Source organism: Saccopteryx leptura, unplaced genomic scaffold (assembly GCF_036850995.1).
Source record: "Saccopteryx leptura isolate mSacLep1 unplaced genomic scaffold, mSacLep1_pri_phased_curated manual_scaffold_33, whole genome shotgun sequence".
Classification (NCBI taxonomy): domain Eukaryota; kingdom Metazoa; phylum Chordata; class Mammalia; order Chiroptera; family Emballonuridae; genus Saccopteryx; species Saccopteryx leptura.
Genome location: NW_027095715.1, coordinates 178,000 through 194,904, shown reverse-complemented (window position 1 = coordinate 194,904; position 16,905 = coordinate 178,000). Strand labels below are relative to the sequence as shown.

Below are 16,905 nucleotides of genomic sequence, written 5' to 3'. Positions count from 1 at the left end.
TTATGACCTGTGTAAGAGATATGATTGTGGAGTTGCAATTTAATGCTAATGATACACTCACACTCCTTATACACAAAGGGCTTCTCCCTTGAGTGTGTCCTCTGGAGTATGAGGAGAGTTGACTTCTGTGAAAAGCCTTGCTCACACTCGCTGCAACCATAGCACTTCTACACTGAGTGTGTTCTATGATGTGTGAGGAGATGTGACTTCTGTGAAAAACCTTAATCACATTTCCTGCAAACATATTGCTTCTCCCCTGAGTGTATTTTCTGTTGTCTTAGGAGATCTGACTTTCATGTAAAGCCTCGTTCGCACTTTCTGCAAACATAGGGCTTCTCCCCTGAGTGTGTCCTCTGGTGTGTTAGGAGATTGTCCTTCCTTGAAAAGCCTCGATTACATTCCCTGCAAACATAGGGCTTCTCCCCTGAGTGTGTTTTCTGATGTGTGAGGAGATGTGTCTTCCTTGAAAAGCCTCGATTACACTCTCTGCAAACATAGGGCTTTTCCCCTGAGTGTGTTCTTTGGTGTGTAGAAAGATGTGACTTTTGTGTAAAGCCTCGCAAACACTCCCTGCAGACATAGGGTTTCTCCCCTGTGTGTGTCCTCTGGTGTCTGAGGAGGTCTGACTTTTTTGTAAAGCCTTTGTTTGCACACCATGCAAACATATGGCTTCTCTCCTGAGTGTATTCTCTGGTGTGAGAGGAGAGTTGATTTCAGTGAAAAGCCTCACTCACACTCCCAGCAAACATACAGCTTCTCTCCTGAGTGCATTCTCTGGTGTGAGAGGAGATTTGATTTCCGGGAAAGCCTCGTTCACATTCCCTGAAAACATAGGGCTTTTCCCCTGAGTGTGTTCTTTGGTGTGTAGAAAGATGTGACTTTTGTGTAAAGCCTTGCAAACACTCCCTGCAGACATAGGGTTTCTCCCCTGAGTGTGTTCTTTGGTGTTTTAAGAGATATGACTTTTGCATAAAGCCTCTTTCACACTCCCTGCAAACATAAGGATTCTGCTCTGAGTGTGTCCTCTGGTGTCTGAAGAGGGTTGACTTCTGTGAAAATCCTCGCTCACACTCCTTGCAAACATAGGGTTTCTCCCCATGAGTGTGTTCTCTGCTGTGTGATAAGATGTGACTTTAGTGAAAAGACTTGTTCACACTCCTTGCAAACATTGGGCTTCTTCCCTGAGTGTGTCTTCTGGTGTCTGAGGAGGTCTGACTTTTTTGTAAAGCCTCGCTCACACACCCTGCAAACATAGTTCTTCTCCCCTGAGTGTATTCTCTGGTTTTTGAGGAGATGTGACCCATCATCAAAGCCTTGCAGACACTCTCCATACTTGATAGCTTCATTTGTTGACATTACTAATCTCATAGACAGTTTTTCTGTGTCCACTAAATTCACTTTCTGGCCTCTGCTTGGTGCTTTCTGTATCATTCTCTCTTGCTCAGTAGAGCTTCCCATGTGTCTTTTTGGAGGCTTGAAAAAAGCCCTTGAAATCCTCCTTGGCCTGTTTCTTTTAATCAAATGTTTGGACTTTTCTTTGACCTTTTGACCTTAAGCTTTGTCATTCCTGTTGTGTGTATCAGTATAATGCTGCTGCTGATTTTCATCCTCTGGGTAGGGATCCTTTGATTGGAGGTGTTTTCTTGTAGATGTTCCAGGGAGAATATCAGAGGGGTGATTGCATCCCACATATTGACTGAGAAATTTCTGACTGGAGAAGGCCAGAGAGAAGAAAGAACATGGGTGTATCTCTGGCTGTGGTTCTGCTGAAAGAGAAAATTTTGGTCAGGATAGATGTTGACAAGGCTGCCTGGGTCATATGTTTTGTTAAGACCTGTCCCATGAGTTATTCTTATGGGATTGACAATATATTTTCTCTCTCCCCCACAAAGTTTTTTTTTACAGTCTCTTCTCTCTTTTGATTTTTATGTACTATATCTTCTTTAGAAATACAGAAAGCCCATGCCAAGGGTTTATTCTACGCATTGCCAGATGAGGGACTGTCAAGTAGCATCAGAGGCCCTTTCACCCCTTGTATGGTGGAACAATGCTGACATTTCCTATGTACATGTAGCTTTTAACACAGTTCTTTATAAAGACCACTGACTCCAACTAGGAATTGCTTCTGTCATAGTTTTTGACAGATGATAAACTAACAATATGTTCTTCCTCAAGCTTCACATCAAATATTCATACTTGGTTTTATTCAGTGTCAGCCCATTTCATATACAATAGAAAGTCCTTTTCAAAATATTTCCCCAACCATACTTTTTACAAATTGATTCATTTTTGAGCAGAAAAGAAGGAGGAGGAAGAAGAAGAAGAGGAAGAAGATAAGGAGAAAAAAAAAGAAAAAAGCGAGAGAGGCATTTATTCATTGTTCTATTTAGACATGCAGTCATTGGTCATTTTTCAAATGTGCCCTGCCCCAGGCTCAACCTTGGTATTAAAGGTAGCAGCTCTAACCAACTGAGATAACTAGCCAGGACCCACAATCATACTTCTTGCATGCCTGACTTCTATCCCTCTCCAGCTAATCCATAATCCTCTCTCTTTTGGAGATAAAGTAATTTCTGAGAGAATTCCCACTGAACTGTATTCTCCAAAAATTAACAAAGCAAATCTTAAAGAATAAGCCACCCTATAGAGAAGAACAGCATCATCATCCCACCTCACTCAGGAAAGTTTCCAGCATCTTAGCTAGAATCACAGCACTGTATTCCAGGCATCTGGGCATCTATTGAACCTCTGCACTTACCCTACATGCTATACAGAGGTGGCCCTCAGAAAACCGGCCAATGCTTGTTTTCCCAGTGGATAGAGTATTGGCCGGAATGTGGACGTCTCAGGTTCGAGCTCCAGTCAGTGCACACATTAAAAGCGACTATTGGCCCTGGCCGGTAGGCTCAGTGGTAGAGCATCAGCCTGGCGTGCAGGAGTCCCGGGTTCCATTTCTGGCCAGTGCACACAGAAGAGGTGCCCATCTGCTTCTCCACCCCTCCTGCTCTCCTTTCTCTATGTCTTTTCTTCCCCTCCCACAGCCAAGGCTACATTGGAGCAAAGTTTTCCTGGGTGCTGAGGATGGTTCTGTGGCCACTGCCTCAGGTGCTGGACTGGCTCTGGTCACAACAGAGCAATGCCCCAGATGGGCAGAGCATAACCCCCTTGTGGGCATGCCGGGTGGATCCCAGTCGGGAACATGGGCTAGTCTCTCTGACTGCCTCCCTGCTCCCTGTTTCTGGCTTCAGAAAAAAAAAGTGACTATCTGCTTCTCTTCCCCTCCATCTCTTTTCTCTCTCTCTTACCCTCCCACAGTCAGTGGCTTAATTGGTTTGATCATCAGCTCGATAGTTCAGTTGGTTCAAGTGTTGACCCCAGGCTCTGAAAATAACTTGGCTAGTCTGAGCATGGATCTCAGACTGAGGTTGCTGGGAGGATCCTGGTTGGGGCACATTAAGGAATCTATCTTCCTTCCTTTCACTTAAAAAAATTAAATTTCTTAAATTTTTTCCATCTTCATAAAAAGTTATGGTTACTGCTGTGTTAAAAGGCTATCATATTCCTTGCTTATTGATGAATGCCAGTTTCTTATTTCACCTGGTGCCTGGGGAATGGCAGGAGCAGTGAACAAACAGTATAAAAATGGCTTAGAAAATTGTTGGCTTGTCAAGAAATATTTGTCCTAGAGAGAACTGAAGATGGCAGCAGAGTAGGCAGATGCAAAGACTCCCAGCTCACATCACCAAACTGGATTACAAATTAATTTATGTTATGAACAATCAGTGTGAAAAACCAAATCTGGACAACAAGAACTGTTTCAAATAAGCCCCTTGCTGAGATCAGTAAACAGGACTACCACTGAGATAACTCAGAAGAAAACAAACAAATCAAGACTTCAAATTGGCTCAACTAGAAAAGCCAAACCTGACAGTGGATACAAACAACAGCTAATACCAACCCAAGAAATCCTAGAAATAACACAAATAAAAATTGGAGGCAGACAACACTAAACCTAGACTCAACCAGCTCTACAAACAACACACTCAAACACAGAGACATAATGAGAAGACAGAAAAGTGCAATCCAAATGAAACCACAAAAGAAATCTCCAGAAAAAGAACTGAGTGATATGGAAATAACCAAATTGCCAGATACAGAATTTAGAATAATGATTGTTAGGATGTTTAGGGATCTTAGAACAACAATGGATGGTCACCTAAATAAAAGGATAGCAAGTATAAAAATAAAACATTGAAATATTAAAAAAGAATCAGTTGTAGGTGACAAATACAATATCAGAAAGGAAGACCACAATAGAAGGAAGTAAAAGCAGGATGGATGAAGCTGAGGATTGAATCAGTAAGTTAGAAAACATGATAAATGAAGGCACAGAAACAGAGCAGAAAAAAAAGAGACTCAAAAAGTCTGAGGTAACTCTAAGAGAGCTCTGTGATAACATGAAGAGAAATAACATTTGCATCAGAGGGGTTCCTAAAAAAGAAGAGAAAGAATGAGGGATAGAAACTTTATTCAATCAAGTCATAGCTGAAAACCTCCCTAAATTGATGCAAGCAAGAATTTCACAAGTTCAAGAAGCACAGAGAACTGCATTAAAGAGAAACCCAAAAAGACCTACACCAAGACACATCATAATTAAAATGCCAAAGATAAGCGATAAAAAGAAAATATTAAAAGCTGCTAGAGAAAAGAAGGCTACCACCTACAAAGGAGCCCCCAAAACAATGACATCTGAATTCCCAACAGAAACATTTGAGACCAAAAGGGCATGGCAAGAAATATTCAAAGTAATGCAGAAGAAGAGCCTACAACCAAGACTACTTTATCCAGCAAGGATTTCATTTAAAATTGAAGGAGAAATAAAAAGCTTCCCAGACAAAAAAACAAAAACAAAAAAGAAAAAAATAAATTAGGCCCTGGCTGGATGGCTCACTTGGCTGGAACATTGTCTTGCAAAGCAGAGGTGGCTTATTCGGTCCTTGGCTGGGGCACATACAGAAACAGATTGATGCTTCTGTCTCCCCCTTACCCCCCTTCCTCTCTCTGAATTCAATAAAAATAAAAGATTAAAAAAATAGAAAAAAATAAAGACAAAAAAAAGGCAACAGAGAATTTTTTTTTTTAATTAGGAATTCATTACAAACAAACCAATACTGCAGGAAATGTTAAGGGGTTTGTTGTAAACAGATTACATTGGGAAAAGAATATAGCAAAGAAGAAATAAAGATTTAAAGAATAAAATGGCAATAAACAACTACATATCAATAATAACCTTAAATGTAAATGGTTTAGATCGGTGTTTCCCAACGTGGGGCTCATGCCCCACAGGGGGGCAATTCGATACTTAAGGGGGGCAATTTGAAAATGGACTTGACACGACCTTAACTATTTTGCCCCGGGCCATTTAAATGCAATGCTAGATATCGGTGCCAAATTTAACAAAAAATGCAATTCTTAAATAATTGCGGTAAATAATTATTAAGTATAATTTCGTTTGACGAGACCAAAATATCAACTGGGTGATTGGCGTCGTCAAGTAAACTTCGTCCTGGGTTCACCGCGGAGCGTGCCGTCTGCCGCGGGGAACCCCAGACGTTTTAAAAACACGCTAAACAATGCAGTTATTCTCACCTAATTGGCCCATTGCAACTTCTGTAGTGTTTCACATCATTCAGTTGGTGTTAATTTGAAATAAGTGTCAGTCAAAACTGTTGTAAAAGCTCGTTGATTTAATAAATATACATATATATATATTGTATAGATATAATTGGTAAGTATTTGATTTTATTTTTATCAATATTAAACTCTTTATTAAGTACTTCTTGCATTGGGGCTAGAAAGCACTAATATTTTATAAATATTATTGGGGCTATAATAGTGCATGCACGACAATTTTAATTTTAGACGCATAACTTTCCAGAAAATTTTGTCAAGTGGAAAAAATATAGATACCTTTTGATTTGCGGTGGTAGTGTAGTAAATGTGTTATATGCATTTAAATAAATATGAATTTTTAGTACACATTTACTCTATGTCACATTGAATATATTTTAACACATATTTTAATATTGGTTTATAATTGATCTTATTTTTATTTCTTTTAGGCCATAGTAAAATGAGTAGTGCAAGCAAGAAAAAAACTCGTCAATATTCGGAGGAATATTTAAAATTTGGGTTCATACCCACTGTTCACGATGAGCAGATTCCTTTTTGTCTTTTATGCCAGCAATGCTTGACCAACGAATCAATGAAACGAGGTTGTCTTGAGGCGCATTTGAAGGCAAAACATAGTGCTCATATTAATTCAGATTTGAGTTACTTTAAAACTTTAAAGAAAAATTTTGAAAAAAGAACAACATTAAAGTCTCTATTTATTGCTCATACTTCAACTAATAATTGTGTTCTTGAGGCTAGTTATCAAATTTCTTTATTCATCGCTAAAACTGGAAAAAATCACACTATAGGAGAGAATTTAATAAAACCTTCAATATCAGCATTTCTTAAAACGGTTCTTGAAAAAGATGACAAAGATGTGAAAGCTATGCCACTCAGTGACAATACTGTTAGCAGAAGAATAGACAAAATGAGTGAGGATATTGAAAAACAACTTATTGAAAAGCTGAAAACAAGAAAATTCTCCTTGCAAATGGATGAATCAACTTTGAGAGACAGTGAGGCAGTATTGGTAACTTATGTAAGATATATTGATAAAGGACATTTTGCTGAAGAAATTTTGTTCTGTAAAAGATTAGAAAGCACCACTACCTCCAAAGATATATATAATAAGCTAAAAAACTACTTAGATATCAATGATATACCAATGAAAAATATAACATCTTGTGCTGCAGATGGTGCTCCCAATATGATGGGCAAGAAAAATGGCTGCTTAAAATTGATGAAAGATGCGAATCCAGAAATGATTCTTGTGCATTGTGTTATTCATAGGGAAAACTTGGTAGCTAAAAACATCTCGCCTGTTCTGAATGAAGTATTACATACAGTAATAAAGTGTGTTAATGCTATTAAAGCTAGTGCCAAATGTGAGCGTCTTTTCAAGCTATTTTGTGAAGAACAAAATGAAGACCATGTGAGACTTTTACTTCATACTGAAGTAAGATGGCTATCTAAAGGAAACTGTTTGAAAAGATTTATGGAACTGTTTGATACTCTTAGTGATTTTTTAAGCGACAAACCTGAAATGAAGTATCTGTTAACAATAGATGGTAAAGCATTTGTGAGTTATTTAGCCAATATCTTTGAAAAACTAAATATATTAAATAAGCAACTTCAAGGAACAAATAAAACTCTTGTCGATGCAAAAGCAAAGATATTTGGTTTTATTACCAATATTGAGTTATGTCAGAAACATATTAACAACAAAAACTTTAAACAGTTTCATTGGCTCCAAAAATGTGAAGTAACTGATACCGCTTTACTTGTTATTGTCAATCATTTGAATATTCTATTGGCTGATTTAAAAGAAAGATTTTCTGATTTAAAACAAATTGATTTCCCAACATGGATGATGCAGCCAATGTTAGTGGATTTGTCTGATATATCAACTATGCAGTATCAAGAAGAACTCGCAGAATTGCAAAATGATGAGTCAGTTAAAGCTTTATTTAATATCAAAGGAGTGATGGCATGGCTTTATGAGGAAACAGAAATCAAATACCCAAATTCAACCAAATGTGCAAGAAAACTATTGCTACCATTTCCATCTTCATTTTTAGCTGAATGTGGATTTAGTGCTGTAAATGATTTACTGGTAAAAAAAAAGAAATTGGCTGGATATAACACAATGTGGAGACTTGAGACTAAAGCTAACCAAATTGGAACCTAATATAAAATCTCTGTGCAGCAAGCATCAAGTGCAAGGATCACACTAAATTAAAATAATAAATTAATATAGAGAAATCTGTATTAAAATTATTTGGAATTTAAATTTCTGTTTTTCATTATATGTTTTGAAATTTTACTTACTGTGTTTTGTTAACAATTTCATAGTAATTTCTTCCTAGAACCTATCATTTATGTTTATTAAGTGAACAAATCAATTTTTTAATGTTAAAAATTATGTATGTTACATAGGGGGGGACATAAAAATTTTAGAAAGGTTAAGGTGGGGCATGGCATAAAAAAGGTTGGGAATCACTGGTTTAGATGATCCAATCAAAAGACGTAGGATAGCTGCATAGAAAAGAAAACAGGAACTGTACATATGCTGTCTACAAGAGACACACCTTAGCCCCCTGGTGGGCATGCCGTGTGGATCCTGGTCGGGCCCATGCAGGAGTCTGTCTGACTGCGTCCCAGTTTCCAACTACAGAAAAATACAAGAAAAACAAACAAACAAAAAACAACAAAGAGACACACCTTAAAACAAAAGATGCACATAGACTGAAGGTAAAAGGATGGAAAAAAATATTTCATGCAAAGGAAAATGAAAAAAAAAAACTGGGGTAGCAATAGTAGTATCAGACAAAATGGACTTTAAAACAAAGACTATAGTAAGAGATGAAGAAAGTCACTACATAATAATAAAAGGAGCAATCAAACAGGAAGATATAACCATCATAAATATCTACACACCTAATATAGGAGCACCTAAATATATCAAGCAGACTTTGATGAATATAAAGGGTGAGATCAACAGCAATGCTATAATATTAGAAGATTTCAATACTCCAATAACATCACTAGATAGATCCTCAAGAAAGAAAATTAACAAAGAAACCACAGACTTAAAGGACACACTAGATCAACTTGATTTAATAGATGTTTTTAGAACCATTCACCCTATGGCAGCAGAATATACACTCTTTTCAAGTGTTCATGGTACTTTTGCTAAGATAGACCACATGTTAATAAACAAAAGCAGTCTCAACAAATTTAAAAAGATTAAAATAATATCAAGCATTTTCTCTGATCACAATGGCATAAAACTAGAAATCAACCACAACAGAAAAACTGAAAAATACTCAAACACATGGAAACTAAATAGCATGTTATTAAATAATGAATAGGTTAACAATGAAATCAAAGAAGAAATTTAAAAATTCCTAGAAACAAATGATAATGAGCAAACAACAACTCAAAATTTATGGGACAGGCCCTGGCCGGTTGGCTCGGTGGTAGAGCGTCAGCCTGGCGTGCAGAAGTCCCGGGTTTGATTCCCAGCCAGGGCACACAGGAGAGGCACCCATCTGCTTCTCCACCCCTCCCCCTCTCCTTCCTCTCTGTCTCTCTCTTCCCCTCCCACAACCGAGGCTCCATTGGAGCAAAGATGGCCCGGGCACTGGGGATGGCTCCTTGGCCTCTTCCCCAGGCGCTGGAGTGGCTCTGGTCGCAACAGAGTGACACCCTGGAGGGGCAGAGCATCGCCCCCTGGTGGGCAGAGTGTCGCCCCCTGGTGGGCAGAGTGTCGCCCCCTGGTGGGCATGCCGGGTGGATCCTGGTCGGGCGCATGCGGGAGTCTGTCTGACTGTCTCGCGCCATTTTCAGCTTCAGAAAAATACAAAAAAAAAAGTATGGGACACAGCAAAAGCAGTGCTGAGAAGAAAGTTCATAGCAGTACAGGCATTCCTTAAGAAGCTTGTAAAAGCTCAAATAAACAACCTAACCCTTCATCCTAGAAAACTAAAAAAGGAACAGCAAGTAAGGCCCAGAGGTAGTAGAAGGAAGAAAATAATAAAGATCAGAGCAGAAATAATTGACATAGAAGCTAAAGATACAATATGGAGGATGAATGAAACCAAGATCTGGTTCTCTGAAAGGGTAAACAAGATCGATGAGCCATTAACAAGACTCAACAAAAAAAGAAGAGAGAAAACTCAAATAAATAAAATTAGAAATGAGAGCATAGAAATAACAACCGACACAACAGAAATACAAAGTAATGTAAGAAAACACTATGAAGAACTGTATGCCAAAATATTAAACAATGTAGGTGAAATGGACAAATTCCTTGATACATAATTTTTCAAAAATCAATCTGGAAGAATCAGAAAACCTAAAAAGACCAATTACAACAAAAGAGATAAAAATACTTATCACAAAGCACCCAAAACACAACACTCCTGGGCCCGATGGCTTCACTAGTAAATTCTATCAAATATTCAAAGAAGAACTAACTCCTATCCTTCTCAAGCTATTTCAAAAAATTCAGGAGGAAGAAACACTTCCAAGTTTCTTTTATGAGGCGAGCATAATTCTGATTCCAAAACTAGACAAAGACAACACAAAGAAAGAAAATTATAGGCCAATAACCCTGATGAATTTAGATGTTAAAATCCTCAACAAAATATTAGCAAACCAGATCCAGCAATACTGAAAAAAATCATACATCATGATCAAGTGAGATTTATTCTGGGGAGGCAAGGACTGTACAACATTCTTAAATCAATTAATGTGATTCACCACATAAAAAAAAAGGAAGGAAAAAAACTACATGATAATTTCAATCAATGCAGAAATAGAATTTGATAAAATTCAGCACCCATTTATGATCAAAACACTTAGCAAAGTGGGAATACAGAAAACATACCTCAACATGATAAAGGCCATCTGTGACAAACCCACAGTAAACATTGTAATTAATGGACAAAAATTAAAAGCAATTCCCCTAAAATCAGAAACAAGGCAGGGGTGCCCCCTTTCACCACTCTTATTCAACATAGTACTGATATTCCTAGCTACAGCAATCAGACAAGAAGAAAAAATCAAAGGCATCAAAATTGGAAAAGAAGAAGTAACACTATCATTATTTGCAGATGATATGAAACTGTATATAGAAAACCTTATAGTCTCAGTCAAAACACGACTGGACCTAATAAATGAATTCAGCAAGGTGGCAGGATATAAAATTAATACACAAAAATCAGAGGTTTTTTTATTTTTTATTTTTTTATTTTTCTGAAGCTGGAAACGGGGAGAGACAGTCAGACAGACTCCCACATGCGCCAGACTGGGATCCATCCGGTACTCCCACCAGGGGCGATGCTCTGCCCACCAGGGGGCGATGCTCTGCCCCTCCGGGGTGTCGCTCTGCCACGACCAGAGCCACTCTAGTGCCTGGGGCAGAGGCCAAGGAGCCATCCCCAACGCCCAGGCCATCTTTGCTACAATGGAGCCTTGGCTGCGGGAGGGGAAGAGAGAGACAGAGAGGAAGGAGGGGGCGGGGTGGAGAAGCAAATGGGTGCTTCTCCTATGTGCCCTGGCAGGGAATCGAACCCGGGTCCCCCACACGACAGGCCGACGCTCTACCGCTGAGCCAACTGGCCAGGGCCCAGAGGTATTTTTATACATGAAAAATAAATTGTCACAAAGAGAAATTAAGGAAACAATCTCCTTCACTATCGTAACCAAAAAACTAAAAAACCTAGGAGTAAATTTAACCAAAGAGGTTAAAGACTTGTACACAGAAAATTATAAAACATTGATAAAAGAAATCAAGAAAGACACAAACAAGTGGAAGCATATACTGCGCTCAAGGTTAGGAAGAATAAACATAATTAAAATGTCTATTACCCTAAGCAATTTGTAAATTCAATGCAATACCAATTATAATATAAATAACATACTTCAAATATATAAAACACATATTCCAAAAATTTATATGGAACCAAAAAAGAACACGAATAGTTTCAGCAATCTTGAAAAAGAAGTATAAAGTGGGAGGTATCACACTTCCTGATATCAAGTTATACTACAAGTCCATTCTATTCAAAACAGCTTGGTACTGGCAAAAGAACAGCCATATAGACCAATGGAAGAGAACAGAGAACCCAAAAATAAACCCACATTTTTATGGCCAATTAATATTTGAAAAAGGAGGTAAGAGCATAAGTGGAGTAAAGACAGTCTTTTTAACAAATGGTGTTGGGAAAACTGGACAGCTACCTGTGAAAAAAAATGAAACTAGACCACCAACTTACACAATACACAAATATAAACTCAAAATGGATAAAGGACTTAAATGTAAATCGTGAAATCATAAGTATCCTACAAGAAATCTTAGGCAGAAAGCTCACCGACATCTATCATTGCAGTATCTTTGCTGATTTATCTCCACAGGCAAATGAAATAAAAGACAGGATAAACAAATGGGACTATATCAAACTAAAAAGCTTTTGCACAACTAAAGACAATATGAACAGAATAAAAAGACAAACCACACAATGGGAGAACATATTTGACAATACATCTGATAAGGGTTAATGACCAAAATTTATAAGAACTTGTAAAACTCAACACCAGGAAGAGAAACATTATCCAATCAAAAATGGGCACAAGAAATGAACAGACACTTCTTCAAAGAGGACATACAGATGGCCAATAGACAAATTAAAAAAATGTTCAACATCACTAATCATTAGAGAAATGCAAATTAAAACCACAATGAGATACCACCTCACACCAGTCAGAATGGCACTCATTAATGAATCAACACATGATAGTTGCTGGCACAAATATGGAAAAAAAGGCACCCCTCCTGCACTGCTGGTGGGAATGCAGACTGGTGCAGCCACTGTGGAAAACAGTATGGAGATTTCTCAAAAAATTAGAAACAGAACTACCCTTTGACCCAGCCATCCCACTTATAGGAATATATTCCAAGGACACCATATCACCAACTGAAAAAAAAGAAATGCACTCCCATGTTTATGGCAGCATTGTTCACAATATCAAAGATCTGAAAACAGCCCAAGTGTCCATCAGTGTATGAGTGGATTAAAAAGCAGTGGTACATATACACAATGGAATACTATGGGGCTATGAAGAAGAAGGAATTATTATCTTTTGCAACAATATGGAGGGACATAGAAACTATTTTGTTGAGTGAAATAAGCCAGGCAGAGAAAGAAAAATATCATATGACCTCACTCATTTGAGGAATCCAAGGAATAATGTGAACTGAGGAACAGAATAGAGACAGAGGAGAGATCAAAGGGACCAGAGGAAAAAAGTACAGAGGGAAAGAGGGTGATGGGATGGGATAAACCTGAACAGAAGGGGGAGGGCACTTTAGGAACAGGGCAAGGAAGAGGTTGAGGGGAATGGGAGGAGGGGAGATGCATTCAGGGTGACCCTAGAATCTATGTAAACACAAAATGGCTTTTTAGTTGTGTAGCCAAAGACATTTAGTATCTTCTGGTTCCTTAAGATGTCGTACCATTTTATAAAAAGAATATTATTTTTTTTAATTGTTTGGCAAAAATTTTGACAAAATACCTTCTAAAGCAGCCGCAGCTTATAAAGATAATGTCAACACTACAGTGATCATTTTTTCCCCAGACATAATGAAGTGTGAATTTGTCATGTTAAATTGAAATGAGTAGCAAAATGTATCCACTTCCTGTTTACCTTTTTTGAGTTTTAGAGAATTGAAAGTTTTATTTTATTATATTTTTAAATAATTTCTACATGTAAGCTGTATGGCTGACTGTAATTCCAGTGTTTAATTTTCTATGGACAGACTTGATAAACTGGACACCTTGCAGTAGGATTACCCCAATTATAGTGTCAGGATTTTAGCTGTACCAGAGGCCTTTATGTGATACACATAATTTGTATAAAGTTTTATATGTGCAAATTGGTTCATAAACAGTTCTCCATTTTTCTAAGGGAATGCAATAAATGTAGCATCGTGAATAAATATAACTTTTATAATCCTTAAAAAAACTCACAATTGGCCCTGGCCGGTTGGCTCAATGGTAGAGCATCGGCCTGGGGTGCAGAAGTCCCGGGTTGGATTCCCAGCCAGGGCACACAGGAGAGGCGCCCATCTGCTTTTCCACCCCTCCTCCTCTACTTCCTCTCTGTCTCTCTCTTCCCCTCCCGCAGCCGAGGCTTTATTGGAGCAAAGATGGCCCGGGCCCTGGGGATGGCTCCTTGGCCTCTGCCTTGGACACTGGAGTGGCTCTGGTCATGACAGAGCAACGCCTCAGAGGGGCAGAGCATCGCCCCCTGGTGGACGTGCAGGGTGGATCCCGGTCGGGCGCATGCGGGAGTCTGACTGACTCTCCTTGTTTCCAGCTTCAGAAAAATAGAAAAAAAACAAAACAAAACAAAAAACCCAAAAAACAAAAAAACCCAAAACTCACAATTAATTAAATTTTAAAAAATAAAGATGAAAAAAAATCAAAAAAAGTAAAAAATATAAAATTTTCTCTTAAGAATCAAAGACATAAGAAATGAATTCTTAATTTCTGAATCATCTGATTCGAAATCTTACTGACTTTAGAATGTACCATGAACAGTTCTAAGGTGAGTTCTTTTTTTTCTTTCCATTTTGAAGAATGATTGTGCCCACCTCTAGCTGCTGAGAACTCTCTCTGCTTGCTTCTGTAGTTGATGCCCAGCTTCTGGCCATACTCATCACCATACCAGACTAGCAGCTCATAGTCTGGCTTGATGACCTGGCAGGTTCGGTAGAAAATCTGCCTGTGATACTGAAAGGCCATAAGGTTCTGCTCTTCATCATCCCGGGCACAGTTCACATACCTGGGATTGAGGCAGGTGAAAGAAAAGAAACACACAGGTGATGAGTTTCTACTACTTCTCAGATCCATGTCCAGCTCTGCACCTGACACTTGGGCTCTGATGTCACCCACTCTCACAGTGCTCCCAGAGAAACTTCTGTTCAATGTCTGAGCCTGTCACAATGTCATACTACTTCCTATCTCCAGGTCCTGCTTACAGTGCTCATCCTGCCTAATACCATTTTCCAAAGCCAATTCCAGATGTAACCTCCACCCTGATTGGCCATAAAACCCAGTGATCTCTAGCTTCTCTAAACTAACTCAGGTCCTGTTTATATCACAGAACTTGCTACTTGATGTTGAACTCTGTGTCTAGATTAGTTCACATCATTCAATACTCAACACAAGTTCATCTTTTTTTGAGAGGCCTTAATCCATTCTCCTCACATTTTATTTAGGTAACATTTGATGCCTCACCCAGGTTCCCCCAAAAAACTGGAGGTCTCTTAGCCCCACTGAAGTGAGAAATGGGTAGGCAGACAAACTCCTGCATGCGTCCAACCAGGATCCACCTGAAATGCCCAACAGGGGGCGATACTCAGCCCATCTCAGCATTGCACCAGTGCAACTGAAGCCATTCTAGCAACTGAGGCAGAAGCCATGGAGCCATCCTCAGTGCTCAGGCCAACATTGCTCCAATATAGCCTTGGCTATGGGAGGGGAAGATAGAGATAATGATGAAGGAGTGGAAAAAGTGTAGAGAAGCAGATGAGCACTTCTGTGTGCCCTGGCTGGGAATCAAACCCTGGACTTCCATGATTGGGCTGATGCTCTACAGCTGAGCCAACATATCGGGACTTGGAGGTCTCTTTATCTTAGCAAAATCATTCAGAACAATAATAGCTTATTCACATTCTGTAGCCTCTGATAAAAGAGCCCCTAGGAAAGTGGCAAATGATCATTGCTCTGCAGGCTTCAGAACTCAGTTCTAGTTAGAAGTGAGGCTGGGATAATTTGCTGCCCTCACAGCTCTAGGCTATCCTTGTTTAGGTATCCTGGCACTGTGCACTTCTGAAAAAATATAAAAATTATAGTTAAACATTTTTAAAATCAATTGTTTTACTCTGCAATTTGTCCACCAAAGGAAGATGGGTTATATAATCTGTTTTAATAATGCCTTCCTCTAAACTGAAATACAGTAAAAACTTGCTTAAATAATGTTCATTAGATCAATTAAACTTTAGTCCAGGCTCTCAAAATTTTTTTCCAGTGCCTAAATTTTGTCTAGCATAGAGATTTATATTTTGAGGACATATGCTATATTTTTATCTGTCTTTTTTTCATCTAAATACCTCTTGCTTTGAAAGAACAAGAGGAAAAAAAAGAGAAACAGAGAATTGAGGAAGAGCACTGAGGGTGGCATGATGAGAAGAAAAGATGTATGGGCCTGAGAGGGATGAGTGTTCTCCGTGACTCCCCAAAACTTCTTGGCCTTACCTCATCCAGTTGGCCCAGAATTCATCCTTCCCATCCACATACTCATGGCAGTTTCTCCCTTTGGTGATCTGCATTTCAGGAAGAAAATATAAAGGAATTTTTTGGATGTGGAGGTAATTTCTCGGTCAACAATGCTCTTTCAGCTTGCATGCATTGCCACTCGTGACCACATGATACTTTCTTTACTCATTACATCTGAGTTGACCTGTCCACTTAGGGCTGGGAGGAGGCATTCCTTTCTGTCTGTACCACATTGCTCCCACTTAACCTGTGATCCTCAACAGGAGCTCCATGGTCTGCAAAGTCCAGTCAGTACCCAGAGCTAAACATATTGTCTCCATCCATGTCCTAGTATGTAAAAAGACAGGTCCCACCAAGCTATGGGAGGGATGTGGGAAGTCACAAGACAGAAAGAGGTAAATACTTCTCACCAGCCAGGAGTATCCGTTGTTGCCTGCCTCTTCATCTTCTGTGATCTGGCCCTTATAAGGGCCAAAGTGCAGACCCACTGGCAGAGCAGATGCCTCATTCCACACTCCAAGACCAGCTTCAGGAATGCCCGATGGTCTGATTCTCAACCCAGGGGGCAGAGTGAGCGCTGCATGATTCGGATGCCCCTTATCCACTGCAATGTCTTTTACAAATGTAGGAGGCCCGTGCATGGCACAACTGTCAATGAAGAAGTTCTAACAGTTTTCACAATTTGGGGGTGAGAGCAACAGGGATTAGGGAAGATTTAGTGCATGTTCCTGGACATATAGAGCTTCAGAGAGAGTGCAGGCACTCACATCATTGAGCCTCAATTCTGTAGTGTAGATCCATAGGGGAACAGAATCCTCTAATGACCAAATGACTAGATGAAATTATTGTATGAACAGATAACATGCTTTGTGAGGGTCACTTACAG

At 39.0% G+C, this 16,905-nt stretch overlaps 1 protein-coding gene across 1 annotated transcript; it reads right to left on the bottom strand.

The window, feature by feature from the left end:
* Window positions 1-1,551: 1,551 nt before the first annotated feature.
* On the bottom strand, window positions 1,552-16,660 carry LOC136386983 (histone-lysine N-methyltransferase PRDM9-like). The gene is made up of 4 exons (XM_066358075.1): window positions 16,430-16,660; window positions 15,999-16,066; window positions 14,333-14,523; window positions 1,552-1,763 (listed from the first exon to the last, which is right to left on the bottom strand). Exons 1-4 carry the CDS (start codon window positions 16,658-16,660, stop codon window positions 1,552-1,554), a joined length of 702 nt encoding a protein of 233 aa, XP_066214172.1.
* Window positions 16,661-16,905: the final 245 nt, after the last annotated feature.